A 14,355-nucleotide genomic window follows, 5' to 3' on the forward strand; every position below is an offset into this window, starting at 1 on the left:
CTTGGGGGTCATTGTCCATTTGGAAGATCCATTTGCGACCAAGAATTAACTTCCTGACTGATGTCTTGAGATGTTGCTTCAATATATCCACACAATTACCCTTCCTCATGATGTCACCTATTTTGTGAAGAGCACCAGTCCCTCCTGCAGCAAAGCACCCCCACAACATGATGCTGCCACCCCCGTGCTTCACGGTTGGGATGGTGTTCTTTGGCTTGCAAGCCTCCCCCTTTTTCTTCCAAACATAACTACATTTTACATTTCTACATTTCTACAGTCTACATTTTTTTCTGAGGTTTTCTGAGGTCTTGGCTGATTTCTTTTGATTTTCCCATGTCAAGCAAAGAGGCACTGAGTTTGAAGGTAGGCCTTGAAATACATCCACAGGTACACCTCCAATTGACTCAAATTATGTTAATTAGCTTATCAAAAGCTTCTAAATCCATGACATAATTTTCTGGAATTTTCCAAGCTGTTTAAAGGCACAGTCAACTTAGTGTATGTAAACTTCTGACCCACTGGAATTGTGATACAGTGAAATAATCTGTCTGTAAACAATTGTAGGAAAAATGACTTGTGTCATACACAAAGTAGAATGTGTGGAGTGGTTGAAAAACGAGATTTAATGACTCCAACCTAAGTGTATGTAAACTTCAGACTTCAACTGTATGTGTACTCTTAGTCCTTCAATTTCCTCTGTTAATATGGACCCTTTTTGACCCAAATTGCTGCTGTTTTAGAGATGACTATTGAATTGCATGGCCTCTAAAGGCACATTTAAAAGTATCCCATACAATAAGGGGATCTCCTGTACCTAAGTTATGTCGGAACAAGTCTGTTTATAAATTCCTCTGTCCAAGATAAAAACAAGGTATCATCCAATATTACTATACTGTTACAATACTACTATTACGATAATACAACTCTACTATTATACTAATTCAGTCCGCCAGGCTACCAACATGGTGTTGGTTAGGTATCTACATCATGATGTGGTTTCTAGTCTGTCAGCAGGTCTGCTCCGCCAGGCTACCTACACCACAACGAGGTTAGGTATCTACACGGTGTTGTTTGAGAAGATGACGGGACAGGACGGGACTCCGCCCAGCTTCCTCATGAAGGCTCTGATTGGTATGACGGCTGGAGCAACCGGAGCCTTCGTTGGAACACCTGCTGAAGTCGCCTTGATCAGGATGACCGCTGACGGACGGTGAGAGGGAGGGTGACCACTGACGGACGGTGAGAGGGAGGGACTGGAGGGAGGGTGACCACGGACGGTGAGAGGGAGGGAGGGAGGGTGACCACGGACGGTGAGAGGGAGGGAGGGAGGGTGACCACGGACGGTGAGAGGGAGGGAGGGTGACCACGGACGGACGGTGAGAGGGACGGAGGGAGGGAGGGAGGTTGACCGCTGACGGACGGTGAGAGGAGGGAGGGTGACCACGGACGGACGGTGAGAGGGACGGAGGGAGGGAGGGTGACCGCTGACGGACGGTGAGAGGGAGGGTGACCGCTGACGGACGGTGAGAGGGAGGGTGACCGCTGACGGACGGTGAGAGGGAGGGTGACCACTGACGGACGGTGAGAGGGAGGGTGACCACTGACGGACGGTGAGAGGGAGGGAGGGAGGGTGACCACGGACGGTGAGAGGGAGGGAGGGAGGGTGACCACGGACGGTGAGAGGGAGGGAGGGAGGGTGACCACGGACGGTGAGAGGGAGGGAGGGAGGGTGACCGCTGACGGACGGTGAGAGGGAGGGAGGGAGGGAGGGTGTGAGACAGAGGATGAACAGTGGTAACAGAGGAGTTAAATGATGTCTAATTGTGTCATTTCCTCTTTCCAGTCTCCCTGCAGACCAGAAGAGAGGCTATTCTAATGTGTTCAATGCTCTGGCCAGAATCACTAAAGAAGAGGGGGTCACCACACTATGGAGGGTAAGATACTACTATACTACTACTATACCACAACTACTACTATACTACAACTACTACTATACTACTACTATACCACAACTACTACTATACTACAGAATCACTAAAGAAGAGGGGGTCACCACGCTGTGGAGGGTAAGATAGTACTGTACTACTATACTACTACTATACTACAGAATGACTAAAGAAGAGGGGGTCACCACACTGTGGAGGGTAAGATACTACTATACTACTATACTACTACTATACCACAACTACTACTATACTACAGAATGACTAAAGAAGAGGGGGTCACCACACTGTGGAGCGTAAGATACTACTATACTACTACTATACCACAACTACTACTATACTACAGAATGACTAAAGAAGAGGGGGTCACCACACTGTGGAGCGTAAGATACTACTATACTACTACTATACCACAACTACTACTATACTACAGAATCACTAAAGAAGAGGGGGTCACCACACTGTGGAGGGTAAGATACTACTATACTACTACTATACCACAACTACTACTATACTACAGAATGACTAAAGAAGAGGGGGTCACCACACTGTGGAGGGTAAGATACTACTATACTACTATACTACAACTACTACTATACTACTATACTACAGAATGACTAAAGAAGAGGGGGTCACCACACTATGGAGGGTAAGATACTACTACTATACTACTACTATACTACTATACTACAGAATGACTAAAGAAGAAGGTGTCACCACACTATGGAGGGTAAGATATTATCACTACTACTATACTATTTATATAGTACTAATAAATATACTATATTTCTATACTACTAATACATATACTACACTACCAATGAATATACTCTACTATTACTATACTACTAATAAATATACTATACTACTAATAAATATACTTCTTTACTATTACTATACCACAGCTCCTATACCACTGCTACTATACCACTGCTACTATACCACTGCTACTATACCACTGTTACTATACCACTGCTACTATACCACTGTTACTATACCACTGTTACTATACCACTGTTACTATACCACTGTTACTATACCACTGTTACTATACCACTGTTACTATACCACTGTTACTATACCACTGTTACTATACCACTGTTACTATACCACTGTTACTATACCACTGCTACTATACCACTGTTACTATACCACTGCTACTATACCACTGCTACTATACCACTGCTACTATACCACTGTTACTATACCACTGCTACTATACCACTGCTACTATACCACTGTTACTATACCACTGTTACTATACCACTGCTACTATACCACTGTTACTATACCACTGTTACTATACCACTGTTACTATACCACTGCTACTATACCACTGCTACTATACCACTGCTACTATACCACTGTTACTATACTACCACTGTTACTATACTACCACTGTTACTATACCATTGGTACTATACTACCACTGTTACTATACCACTGCTACTATACCATTGGTACTATACTACCACTGTTACTATACCACTGCTACTATACCACTGCTACTATACTACCGCTATACCACTGTTACTATACCACCACTGTTACTATACCACCACTGTTAGTATACCACCACTGTTAGTATACCACCACTGTTACTATACTACCACGGTTACTATACTACCACGGTTACTATACTACCACTGCTACTATACTACCACTGTTACTATACTACCACTGTTACTATACTACTGTTACTATACCACCACTGTTAGTATACCACCACTGTTACTATACCACCACGGTTACTATACTACCACGGTTACTATACTACCACGGTTACTATACTACCACTGCTACTATACTACCACTGTTACTATACTACCACTGCTACTATACTACCGCTGTTACTATACCACCACTGTTAGTATACTACCACTGTTACTATAACAATGTAACTATACCACTGTTAGTATACCACCACTGTTAGTATACCACCACTGTTAGTATACCACCACTGTTAGTATACCACCACTGTTAGTATACCACCACTGTTAGTATACCACCGCTACTATACCACCGCTACTATACTACCACTATACCACTGTTACTATACCATTGTTACTATACTACCACTGTTACTATACCACCGCTACTATACCACCGCTACTATACCACCGCTACTATACTACCACTATACCACTGTTACTATACCACTGTTACTATACTACCACTATACCACTGTTGCTATACCACTGTTGCTATACCACTGTTGCTATACCACTGTTGCTATACCACTGTTTCTATACCAGTGTTTCTATACCACTGTTTCTATACTACGGTTACTATACTACCACTATACCACTGTTTCTATACCACTGCTACTATACTACCACTATACCACTGTTTCTATACCACTGTTACTATACCACTGCTACTATACCACTGTTACTATACCACCGTTACTATACTACCACTATACCACTGTTACTATACCACTGGTACGATACTACCACTATACCACTGTTACTATACCACTGTTACTATACTACCATTATACCGCTGCTACTATACCACTGTTACTATACCACTGTTACTATACTACCACTATACCGCTGCTACTATACCAATGTTACTATACTACTGTTACTATACTACTATACCACTTACTATACCGCTGTTACTGTACTACCACTATACCACTGCTACTATACCACGGTTACTATACCACTGTTACTATACTACCACTATACCGCTGCTACTATACCAATCTTACTATACTACTGTTACTATACCACGGTTACTATACCACGGTTACTATACCACGGTTACTATACCACGGTTACTATACCACGGTTACTATTCCACTGTTACTATACTACCACTATACCACTACCACTATACCACTGCTACTATACCACTGCTACTATACCACTGCTACTATACCACTGTTACTATACCACTGTTACGATACTACCACTATACCACTGTTACTATACCACTGTTACTATACTACCACTATACCGCTGTTACTATACCAATGTTACTATACCACTGTTACTATACTACTATACCACTGTTACTATACCACTGTTACTGTACTACCACTATACCACTGCTACTATACCACTGTTACTATACCACTGCTACTATACCACTGTTACTATACCACTGCTACTATACTACCACTATACCACTGTTACTATACCACTGTTACTATACCACTGCTACTATACCACTGTTACTATACTACCACTATACCACTGTTACTATACCACTGTTACTATACCACTGTTACTATACCACTGCTACTATACCACTGTTACTATACCACTGTTACTATACCCCTGCTACTATACCACTGCTACTATACCACTGCTACTATACCACTGTTACTATACCACTGTTACTATACCACTGTTACTATACCACTGCTACTATACCACTGTTACTATACCACTGTTTATAACTTGTCAGAAATGTGCAGATCAACTAGCCCATGTCAGCTGATGTTGAGAGATGTTTTCCCAGCGATAGAAGGTGGCCTCCAGACCTCAGAGAGCTGAGCTTAACAAAAACAATGTGTTGTGTTCCTCCAGGGGTGTATTCCCACCATGGCCCGTGCTGTAGTGGTCAACGCTGCCCAGCTGGCCTCCTACTCTCAGAGCAAACAGGCTCTTATAGAGACAGGTAACCTCTAACCCCTGACCTCTGTCCCTCCTACTCTCAGAGCAAACAGGCTCTTATAGAGACAGGTAACCTCTAACCCCTGACCTCTGTCCCTCCTACTCTCAGAGCAAACAGGCTCTTATAGAGACAGGTAACCTCTAACCCCTGACCTCTGTCCCTCCTACTCTCAGAGCAAACAGGCTCTTATAGAGACAGGTAACCTCTAACCCCTGACCTCTGTCCCTCCTACTCTCAGAGCAAACAGGCTCTTATAGAGACAGGTAACCTCTAACCCCTGACCTCTGTCCCTCCTACTCTCAGAGCAAACAGGCTCTTATAGAGACAGGTAACCTCTAACCCCTGACCTCTGTCCCTCCTACTCTCAGAGCAAACAGGCTCTTATAGAGACAGGTAACCTCTAACCCCTGACCTCTGTCCCTCCTACTCTCAGAGCAAACAGGCTCTTATAGAGACAGGTAACCTCTAACCCCTGACCTCTGTCCCTCCTACTCTCAGAGCAAACAGGCTCTTATAGAGACAGGTAACCTCTAACCCCTGACCTCTGTCCCTCCTACTCTCAGAGCAAACAGGCTCTTATAGAGACAGGTAACCTCTAACCCCTGACCTCTTTCCCTCCTACTCTCAGAGCAAACAGGCTCTTATAGAGACAGGTAACCTCTAACCCCTGACCTCTGTCCCTCCTACTCTCAGAGCAAACAGGCTCTTATAGAGACAGGTAACCTCTAACCCCTGACCTCTGTCCCTCCTACTCTCAGAGCAAACAGGCTCTTATAGAGACAGGTAACCTCTAACCCCTGACCTCTGTCCCTCCTACTCTCAGAGCAAACAGGCTCTTATAGAGACAGGTAACCTCTAACCCCTGACCTCTTTCCCTCCTACTCTCAGAGCAAACAGGCTCTTATAGAGACAGGTAACCTCTAACCCCTGACCTCTGTCCCTCCTACTCTCAGAGCAAACAGGCTCTTATAGAGACAGGTAACCTCTAACCCCTGATCTCTGTCCCTCCTACTCGCAGAGCAAACAGGCTCTTATAGAGACAGGTAACCTCTAACCCCTGACCTCTGTCCCTCCTACTCTCAGAGCAAACAGGCTCTTATAGAGACAGGTAACCACTAACCCCTGACCTCTGTCCCTCCTACTCTCAGAGCAAACAGGCTCTTATAGAGACAGGTAACCTCTAACCCCTGACCTCTTTCCCTCCTACTCTCAGAGCAAACAGGCTCTTATAGAGACAGGTAACCTCTAACCCCTGACCTCTGTCCCTCCTACTCTCAGAGCAAACAGGCTCTTATAGAGACAGGTAACCTCTAACCCCTGACCTCTGTCCCTCCTACTCTCAGAGCAAACAGGCTCTTAAACAACCGATGGTTTATTTATATAGCAGGAGAACTGACCCCGGGGGCAGGTTGGGAGAACTGACCAGGTTGGGAGAACTGACCAGGTTGGGAGAACTGACCAGGTTGGGAGAACTGACCCCGGGGGGCAGGTTGGGAGAACTGACCCCGGGGGGCAGGTTGGGAGAACTGACCCCGGGGGGCAGGTTGGGAGAACTGACCCCGGGGGGCAGGTTGGGAGAACTGACCCCGGGGGCAGGTTGGGAGAACTGACCCCGGGGGGCAGGTTGGGAGAACTGACCAGGTTGGGAGAACTGACCAGGTTGGGAGAACTGACCCCGGGGGGCAGGTTGGGAGAACTGACCAGGTTGGGAGAACTGACCAGGTTGGGAGAACTGACCCCGGGGGGCAGGTTGGGAGAACTGACCAGGTTGGGAGAACTGACCAGGTTGGGAGAACTGACCCCGGGGGCAGGTTGGGAGAACTGACCAGGTTGGGAGAACTGACCAGGTTGGGAGAACTGACCAGGTTGGGAGAACTGACCCCGGGGGGCAGGTTGGGAGAACTGACCAGGTTGGGAGAACTGACCAGGTTGGGAGAACTGACCCCGGGGGCAGGTTGGGAGAACTGACCCCGGGGGGCAGGTTGGGAGAACTGACCCCGGGGGGCAGGTTGGGAGAACTGACCCCGGGGGGCAGGTTGGGAGAACTGACCCCGGGGGCAGGTTGGGAGAACTGACCAGGTTGGGAGAACTGACCCCGGGGGGCAGGTTGGGAGAACTGACCCCGGGGGCAGGTTGGGGTGTGTATCCTAGATGGGTTAGGGTGCGTTTGCTACAGCAATCCATTCATTTTAAATACCTTCTCTTCCCCCCCCCCCCAGGGTATTTTGTGGACGGCATCTTCCTCCATTTCTGTGCCAGTATGATCAGCGGGCTGGTAACCACGGCAGCGTCCATGCCCGTCGACATCGTCAAGACCAGGATTCAGAACATGAGAATGATCGATGGGAAACCCGAGTTTAAGAATGGCCTGGTGAGTTATAACTACAGTCCAATAGAATGAAAGACCAACCGGTTTCTGTAAGTTTAAGAATGGCCTGGTGAGTTATAACTACAGTCCAATAGAATGAAAGACCAACCGGTTTCTGTAAGTTTAAGAATGGCCTGGTGAGTTATAACTACAGTCCAATAGAATGAAAGACCAACCGGTTTCTGTAAGTTTAAGAATGGCCTGGTGAGTTATAACTACAGTCCAATAGAATGAAAGACCAACCGGTTTCTGTAAGTTTAAGAATGGCCTGGTGAGTTATAACTACAGTCCAATAGAATGAAAGACCAACCGGTTTCTGTAAGTTTAAGAATGGCCTGGTGAGTTATAACTACAGTCCAATAGAATGAAAGACCAACCGGTTTCTGTAAGGATGAAACGGTATGAATCAATTCCTCAAAATAACATTTTTAATGAAAATGTCCATTATTTGAATATGTTGGTAACCCGTTGTATGAAAGTGAAGCTTCGTCTCGGGGCTAACAACACCCGTGCCAATATATCCTCCAAACACCGACTTCTCGGGCATTATCACTTCATATATAAGATGTATATTATTCATATACAGTACCAGTCACAAGTTTACACACCTACTCATTCCAGGGTTTTTCTTTATTTTGTAGAATAATAGTAAAGACATCAAAACTATGAAATAAGGCTTCCCGAGTGGCGCAGTGGTCCAAGGCATCGCTGTGCCACTAGAGATTCTGGGTTCGAGTCCAGGCTCTGTCACAGCCGGCCGCGACCGGGAGACACATTTGGCCCAGCGTCGTCCGGGTTGGGGAGGGTTTGGCCGGCAGGGACGTCCTTGTCTCATCGCACTAGCGACTCCTGTGGCGGGCCGGGCCCAGTGCAGGCTGACATTGCCCTAGTGACTCCTGTGGCGGGCCGGGCCCAGTGCAGGCTGACATTGCCCTAGTGACTCCTGTGGCGGGCCGGGCCCAGTGCAGGCTGACACTGCCCTGTGTTTCCTCCGACACGTTGGTGCGGCTGGTTTCTGGGTTAAGTGTTGTGTCAAGAAGCAGTGCAGCTTGGTTGTGTTTAGGAGGATGCATGGCTCTCGACCTTCGCCTCTCCCGAGTTCGTACGGGAGTTGCAGCGATGGAACAAGACTGTAACTAAAAAAAAATATTTAACCTTTATTTAACCAGGTAGGCCAGTTGAGAACAAGTTCTCATTTACAACTGCGACCTGGTCAAGATAAAGCAAAGCAGTGTGACACAGACTACACAGAGTTACACATGGAGTAAAACAAACATACAGTCAAATAATACAGTAGAAAAATAAGTCTGTGTACAATGTGAGCAAATGAGGTGAGATAAGGGAGGTGAAGGCAAAAAAAAGGCCATGGTGGCGAAGTAAATACAATATAGCAAGTAAATGCTGTGGTAGCCATGCTGGTTAAGTGTGCTTTGAATAAATCACAGACAGTGTCACCAGCAAAGCACCCCAACACCTTCACACCTCCTCCTCCATGCTTCACGGTGGGAACCACACATGCAGAGATCATCTGTTCACCTACTCTGCATCTCAGACAAGGCGGGTGTAATACAATTTGGATTTCAGACCAAAGGACAAATTTCCACCGGTCTAATGTCCATTGCTCGTGTTTCTTGGCCCAAGCAAGTCTCTTCTTCTTATTGGTGTCCTTTAGTAGTGGTTTCTTTGCAGCAATTCGACCATGAAGGCCTGATTCACTCAGTCTCCTCTGAACAGTTGATGTGTCTGTTACTTGAACTCTGTGAAGCATTTATTTGGGCTGCAATTTCTGAGGCTGGTACCTCTAATGAACTTATCCTCTGCAGCAGAGGTAACTCTGGGTCTTCCTTTCCTGTGGCGGTCCTCATGAGAGCCAGTTTCATCACAGCGCTTTTTACGACTACACTTGACATTGTCCGGATTGACTGACCTACATGTCTTAAAGTAATGATGGACTGTCGTTTCTCTTTGCTTATTTGAGCTGTTCTTGCCATAATATGGACTTGGTCTTTTACCAAATAGGGCTGTCTTCTGTATACCACCCCTACCTTGTAACAACACAACTGATTGGCTCAAACTCATTAAGAAGGAAAGGAATTCCACAAATTAACTTTAAACAAGGCACACCTGTTAATTGAAATGCATTCCAGGTGACTACCTCATGAAGCTGGTTGAGAGAATGCCAAGAGTGTGCAAAGCTGTCATCAAGGCAAAGGGTGGCTACTTTGAAGAATCTCAAATATAAAATACATTTGTTTGGTTTCTCTCTGTCTCTCCCTACAGGACGTCCTGACCAGGGTGATCTGTAATGAAGGGTGTCTCTCTGTCTCTCCCTACAGGACGTCCTGACCAGGGTGATCCGTAATGAATGGTGTCTCTGTCTCCCCCTACAGGACGTCCTGTCCAGGGTGATCTGTAATGAAGGGTTTCTCTCTGTCTCTCCCTACAGGACGTCCTGACCAGGGTGATCTGTAATGAATGGTTTCTCTCTGTCTCTCCCTACAGGACGTCCTGACCAGGGTGATCTGTAATGAAGGGTTTCTCTCTGTCTCTCCGTACAGGACGTCCTGACCAGGGTGATCCGTAATGAAGGGTTTCTCTCTGTCTCCCCCTACAGGACGTCCTGACCAGGGTGATCTGTAATGAAGGGTTTCTCTCTGTCTCCCCCTACAGGACGTCCTGACCAGGGTGATCTGTAATGAAGGGTTTCTCTCTGTCTCTCCCTACAGGACGTCCTGACCAGGGTGATCTGTAATGAAGGGTGTCTCTCTGTCTCTCCCTACAGGACGTCCTGACCAGGGTGATCTGTAATGAAGGGTGTCTCTCTGTCTCCCCCTACAGGACGTCCTGACCAGGGTGATCTGTAATGAAGGGTGTCTCTCTGTCTCTCCCTACAGGACGTGTTGGCGAGGGTAATCCGTAATGAAGGATTCTTCTCTCTGTGGAAGGGTTTCACTCCATACTACGCCAGACTGGGACCTCACACCGTCCTCACGTTCATCTTCCTGGAACAGATGAACAAGGCCTATAAAGTCTACTTCCTGGATTAGACGGGATGAAAAAGGATTGGGGGAAGGGAGCTGATTCTAGTTCTGGACCTACGGGAAACTGTACCCAGGAGCCACACACACACACACACTCACACACACACACACACACACACTCACACTCACACTCTCACACACACACTCTCACACACACACTCTCACACACACACTCACACTCTCACACACACACACTCACACTCACACTCACACTCACACTCTCTCTCACACACACACACACACACAGAAGCAGGCGCACACAGACTGAAGCAGGTGCACACTACACACACGGACAGACACACCCTCGTGTGTGATGTGAGTGACCTTTAACCCCTGTCATGTGACCTGACCCCATTGTGTACGTTGTGTTATTTTTTACTCAGCCCCCCCCCCCCCCCCCCCCAGGGCATATTGACACTTGGTATAGTCGTCCCCTCCCCCCACTATGGAACAGATGGCTGACTGGAAAACCTTGATGATGACAAACAGATTAAAAATGGATTTATTTCTGAAAAACAAGGATTTGTTTTTTGTTTATTTCACCTGCTGTTGATAACAATTTTCAGAATCCTCTAGATCAGCTTTTCCCAACGTCGGTCCTCAGGACCCCCAAGAGGTGCACGTTTTGGTTTTGGCCTTCACACTACACAGCTGATTCAAATGATCAAGGCTTGATTTAGTTGATTCAGTTGATTCAGCTGTGTAGTTTGAAGGGCCAAAACAAAACGGGCATCTCTTGGGGGTCCTGAGGACCGAGGGAAAAGCTGATCTAGAGGATTGGTGGATTAATCAGGGATTTTAACACCAGATAAGGGAAAGACTAGAACCACCTGCTTTACACTGATTTTAATTGTAATTTTTTTAAAGGAATAGTTCTTTAAACTGAAGTGACTGACTGAACAAAAATATAAACGCGACATAAAACAATTTCAAAGAATTTACTGAGTTTGTGGATAAGGATCTCATGATATAGATCTAGATAGTGTTATTTCACCTTTATTTAACCAGGTAGGCCAGTTGAGAACAAGTTCTCATTTACAACTGCGACCTGGTCAAGATAAAGCAAAGCAGTTCGACACAGACAACAACACAGAGTTACACATGGAGTAAAACAAACATACAGTCAATAATACAGTAGAAAAATAAGTCTATATACAATGTGAGCAAATGAGGTGAGATAAGGGAGGTGAAGGCAATATATAGGCCATGGTGGCGAAGTAAATACAATATAACAATGTAAAACACTGGAATGGTTGATTTGCAGTGGAAGAATGTGCAAAGTAGAGATACTGGGGTGCAAAGGAGCAGAATAAATAAATACAGTAGGGGGAGAGGTAGTTGTTTGGGCTAAATTATAGATGGGCTACGTACAGGTGCAGTGATCTGTGAGCTGCTCTGACAGCTGGTGCTTAAAGTTAGTGAGGGAGATAAGTGTTTCCAGTTTCAGAGATTTTTGTCAGAGAACTGGAAGGAGAGGCGGCCAAAGGAGGAATTGGCTTTGGGGGATGACCAGTGAGATATACCTGCTGGAGCGCGTTGCTATGGTGACCAGTGAGCTGAGATAAGGCGGGGCTTTACCTAGTAGACTTATAGATGACCTGGAGCCAGTGGGTTTGGCGACGAATATGTAGTGAGGGCCAGCCAACGAGAGCATACAGGTCGCAGTGGTGGGTACTATATGGAGCTTTGGTGACTAAACGGATGGCACTGTGATGGACTACATCCAGTTTACTGAGTAGTGTTGGAGGCTATTTTGTAAATGACATCGCCGAAGTCAATGATCAGTAGGATAGTCAGTTTTACGAGGGTATGTTTGGCAGCATGAGTGAAGGAGGCTTTGTTGTGAAAATAGGAAGCCGATTCTAGATTTACCTTTGGATTGGAGATGTTTGATGTGAGTCTGGAAGGAGAGTTTACAGTCTAACCAGACACCGAGGTATTTGTAGTTGTCCACATATTCTAAGTCAGAACCGTCCAGAGTAGTGATGCTGGACGGGCGGGCGGGTGCGGGCAGCGATCGGTTGAAGAGCACGCATTTAGTTTTACTAGTATTTAAGAGCAGTTGGAGGCCACGGAAGGAGAGTTGTATGGCATTGAAGCTCGTCTGTGTATATATATAGGATCTCATGATGTAGGTCCAATGCTTCCCACATTTTTGATCTTACGTTCCAAAACGTTTTACATTTTTGGGGGGGGATAAAGTACAGACTCCGATCTTCAAAATGGTGACTATACCAAACATTAGGAACAGCTAAATATTGGGGTGCAACTCCATCTGAAAATGGGGAAAGTGGGTGTCATTTATTAACACAAACATTTAATAAAATATTTCATTGGTTGTCTTCCTCAAATGAAGGGGCTGATGACGCAAAGCGTATTTTTTGGGGGGGGAAGCTTTAATCTTAAATGTAAAAAAAAAAAAACTATTAGATTTTTTTTATTCAATTCAGTCCGGTATGAGAACGGTAGCCCCTATCTGTAAAAGCAAGATGTCTGCGGGAAGTTGAGTATCTTGGCTGTTGACCGGAGCCTTAAAATCTTTGGTAAGACTTACTACCATATATGGGCATACATATTTCTAAGGGCAGGCTGAGCCGATGACCTACTTTCAAGATGGCTGCTATCTACATCCCATTTCGCGTCGTGAAGCATAAACGAAATGAACACGGAATACGTTGATACACACAGAACGCCACAGATCATGACGATGTCTTATTTGTCTGCCTGTTATTGATCACCGGCCCCGACAGTATAAAATAAACATTTTGACAAAACAGTTTTCTGTGTGCTTAATCTTGGGTATTCTGAACTATGTAATACGTATCTATCTTCTGACCATTTCCTCATAATCTCCCAGATGTCGTCTTTCCAAATGTACCAGTTCATGCATGTCAGAATCATGTAATTACACATGAATAGCCGGTACTTTTGGGTTTGTCTATTTAGGTGGAGATCTACATGTTTCACAAAAGTTCTGAACCTTTCTATTCTCATAGTTTCTATAGATTGTAAATTAAAGAACCATTTTTCCTAAAAGTATTATTATATTATTGATTGATTGACTATGGCTTTTCAAATCACCCAGTAGTGCTATCTGCAGCGTTAGTTCTAGGGAAATGTTGCAATTCTTCAGCCATTCCTGGACCTGTGACCAAAATCGAGCCAAAACTATTGATTTGGTTCCTTTGCAGCAAAATCTGCAGAGCTGGGATGGTTGTATCCCCCATATATATAACATTCTATTGGTTACAAGAATTTTCTATAATCATTTAAATGTAAAAACTAAGTTTTAAATCCATTGTTTTGTGTGTCAGTTCATAAACCATGTACCATGGAATCTTTTCCCAACTATTTTGCAATCTATATTTTTTGA

At 45.3% G+C, this 14,355-nt stretch overlaps 1 protein-coding gene across 1 annotated transcript; it reads left to right on the forward strand.

The window, feature by feature from the left end:
* Nucleotides 1–947: 947 nt before the first annotated feature.
* On the forward strand, nucleotides 948–11,379 carry LOC120042718 (mitochondrial 2-oxoglutarate/malate carrier protein-like). The gene is made up of 5 exons (XM_038987520.1): nucleotides 948–1,210; nucleotides 1,844–1,934; nucleotides 5,486–5,576; nucleotides 7,793–7,944; nucleotides 10,836–11,379. Exons 1-5 carry the CDS (start codon nucleotides 963–965, stop codon nucleotides 10,986–10,988), a joined length of 735 nt encoding a protein of 244 aa, XP_038843448.1. The 5' UTR covers nucleotides 948–962; the 3' UTR covers nucleotides 10,989–11,379.
* The last annotated feature ends 2,976 nt before the right edge of the window (nucleotides 11,380–14,355 follow it).

This window comes from Salvelinus namaycush, unplaced genomic scaffold (genome assembly GCF_016432855.1).
Source record: "Salvelinus namaycush isolate Seneca unplaced genomic scaffold, SaNama_1.0 Scaffold753, whole genome shotgun sequence".
Lineage (NCBI taxonomy): Eukaryota > Metazoa > Chordata > Actinopteri > Salmoniformes > Salmonidae > Salvelinus > Salvelinus namaycush.

Excerpts from the sequence above, each read along its gene's own strand:
- LOC120042718 (XM_038987520.1), top strand. The coding sequence starts at position 963 with ATGGTGTTGGTTAGGTATCTACATCATGATGTGGTTTCTAGTCTGTCA. Across the intron at positions 1,935-5,485 it reads GGGTCACCACACTATGGAGG|GGGTGTATTCCCACCATGGC; the intron begins GTAAGATACTAC and ends GTGTTCCTCCAG. Across the intron at positions 7,945-10,835 it reads CCGAGTTTAAGAATGGCCTG|GACGTGTTGGCGAGGGTAAT; the intron begins GTGAGTTATAAC and ends CTCTCCCTACAG.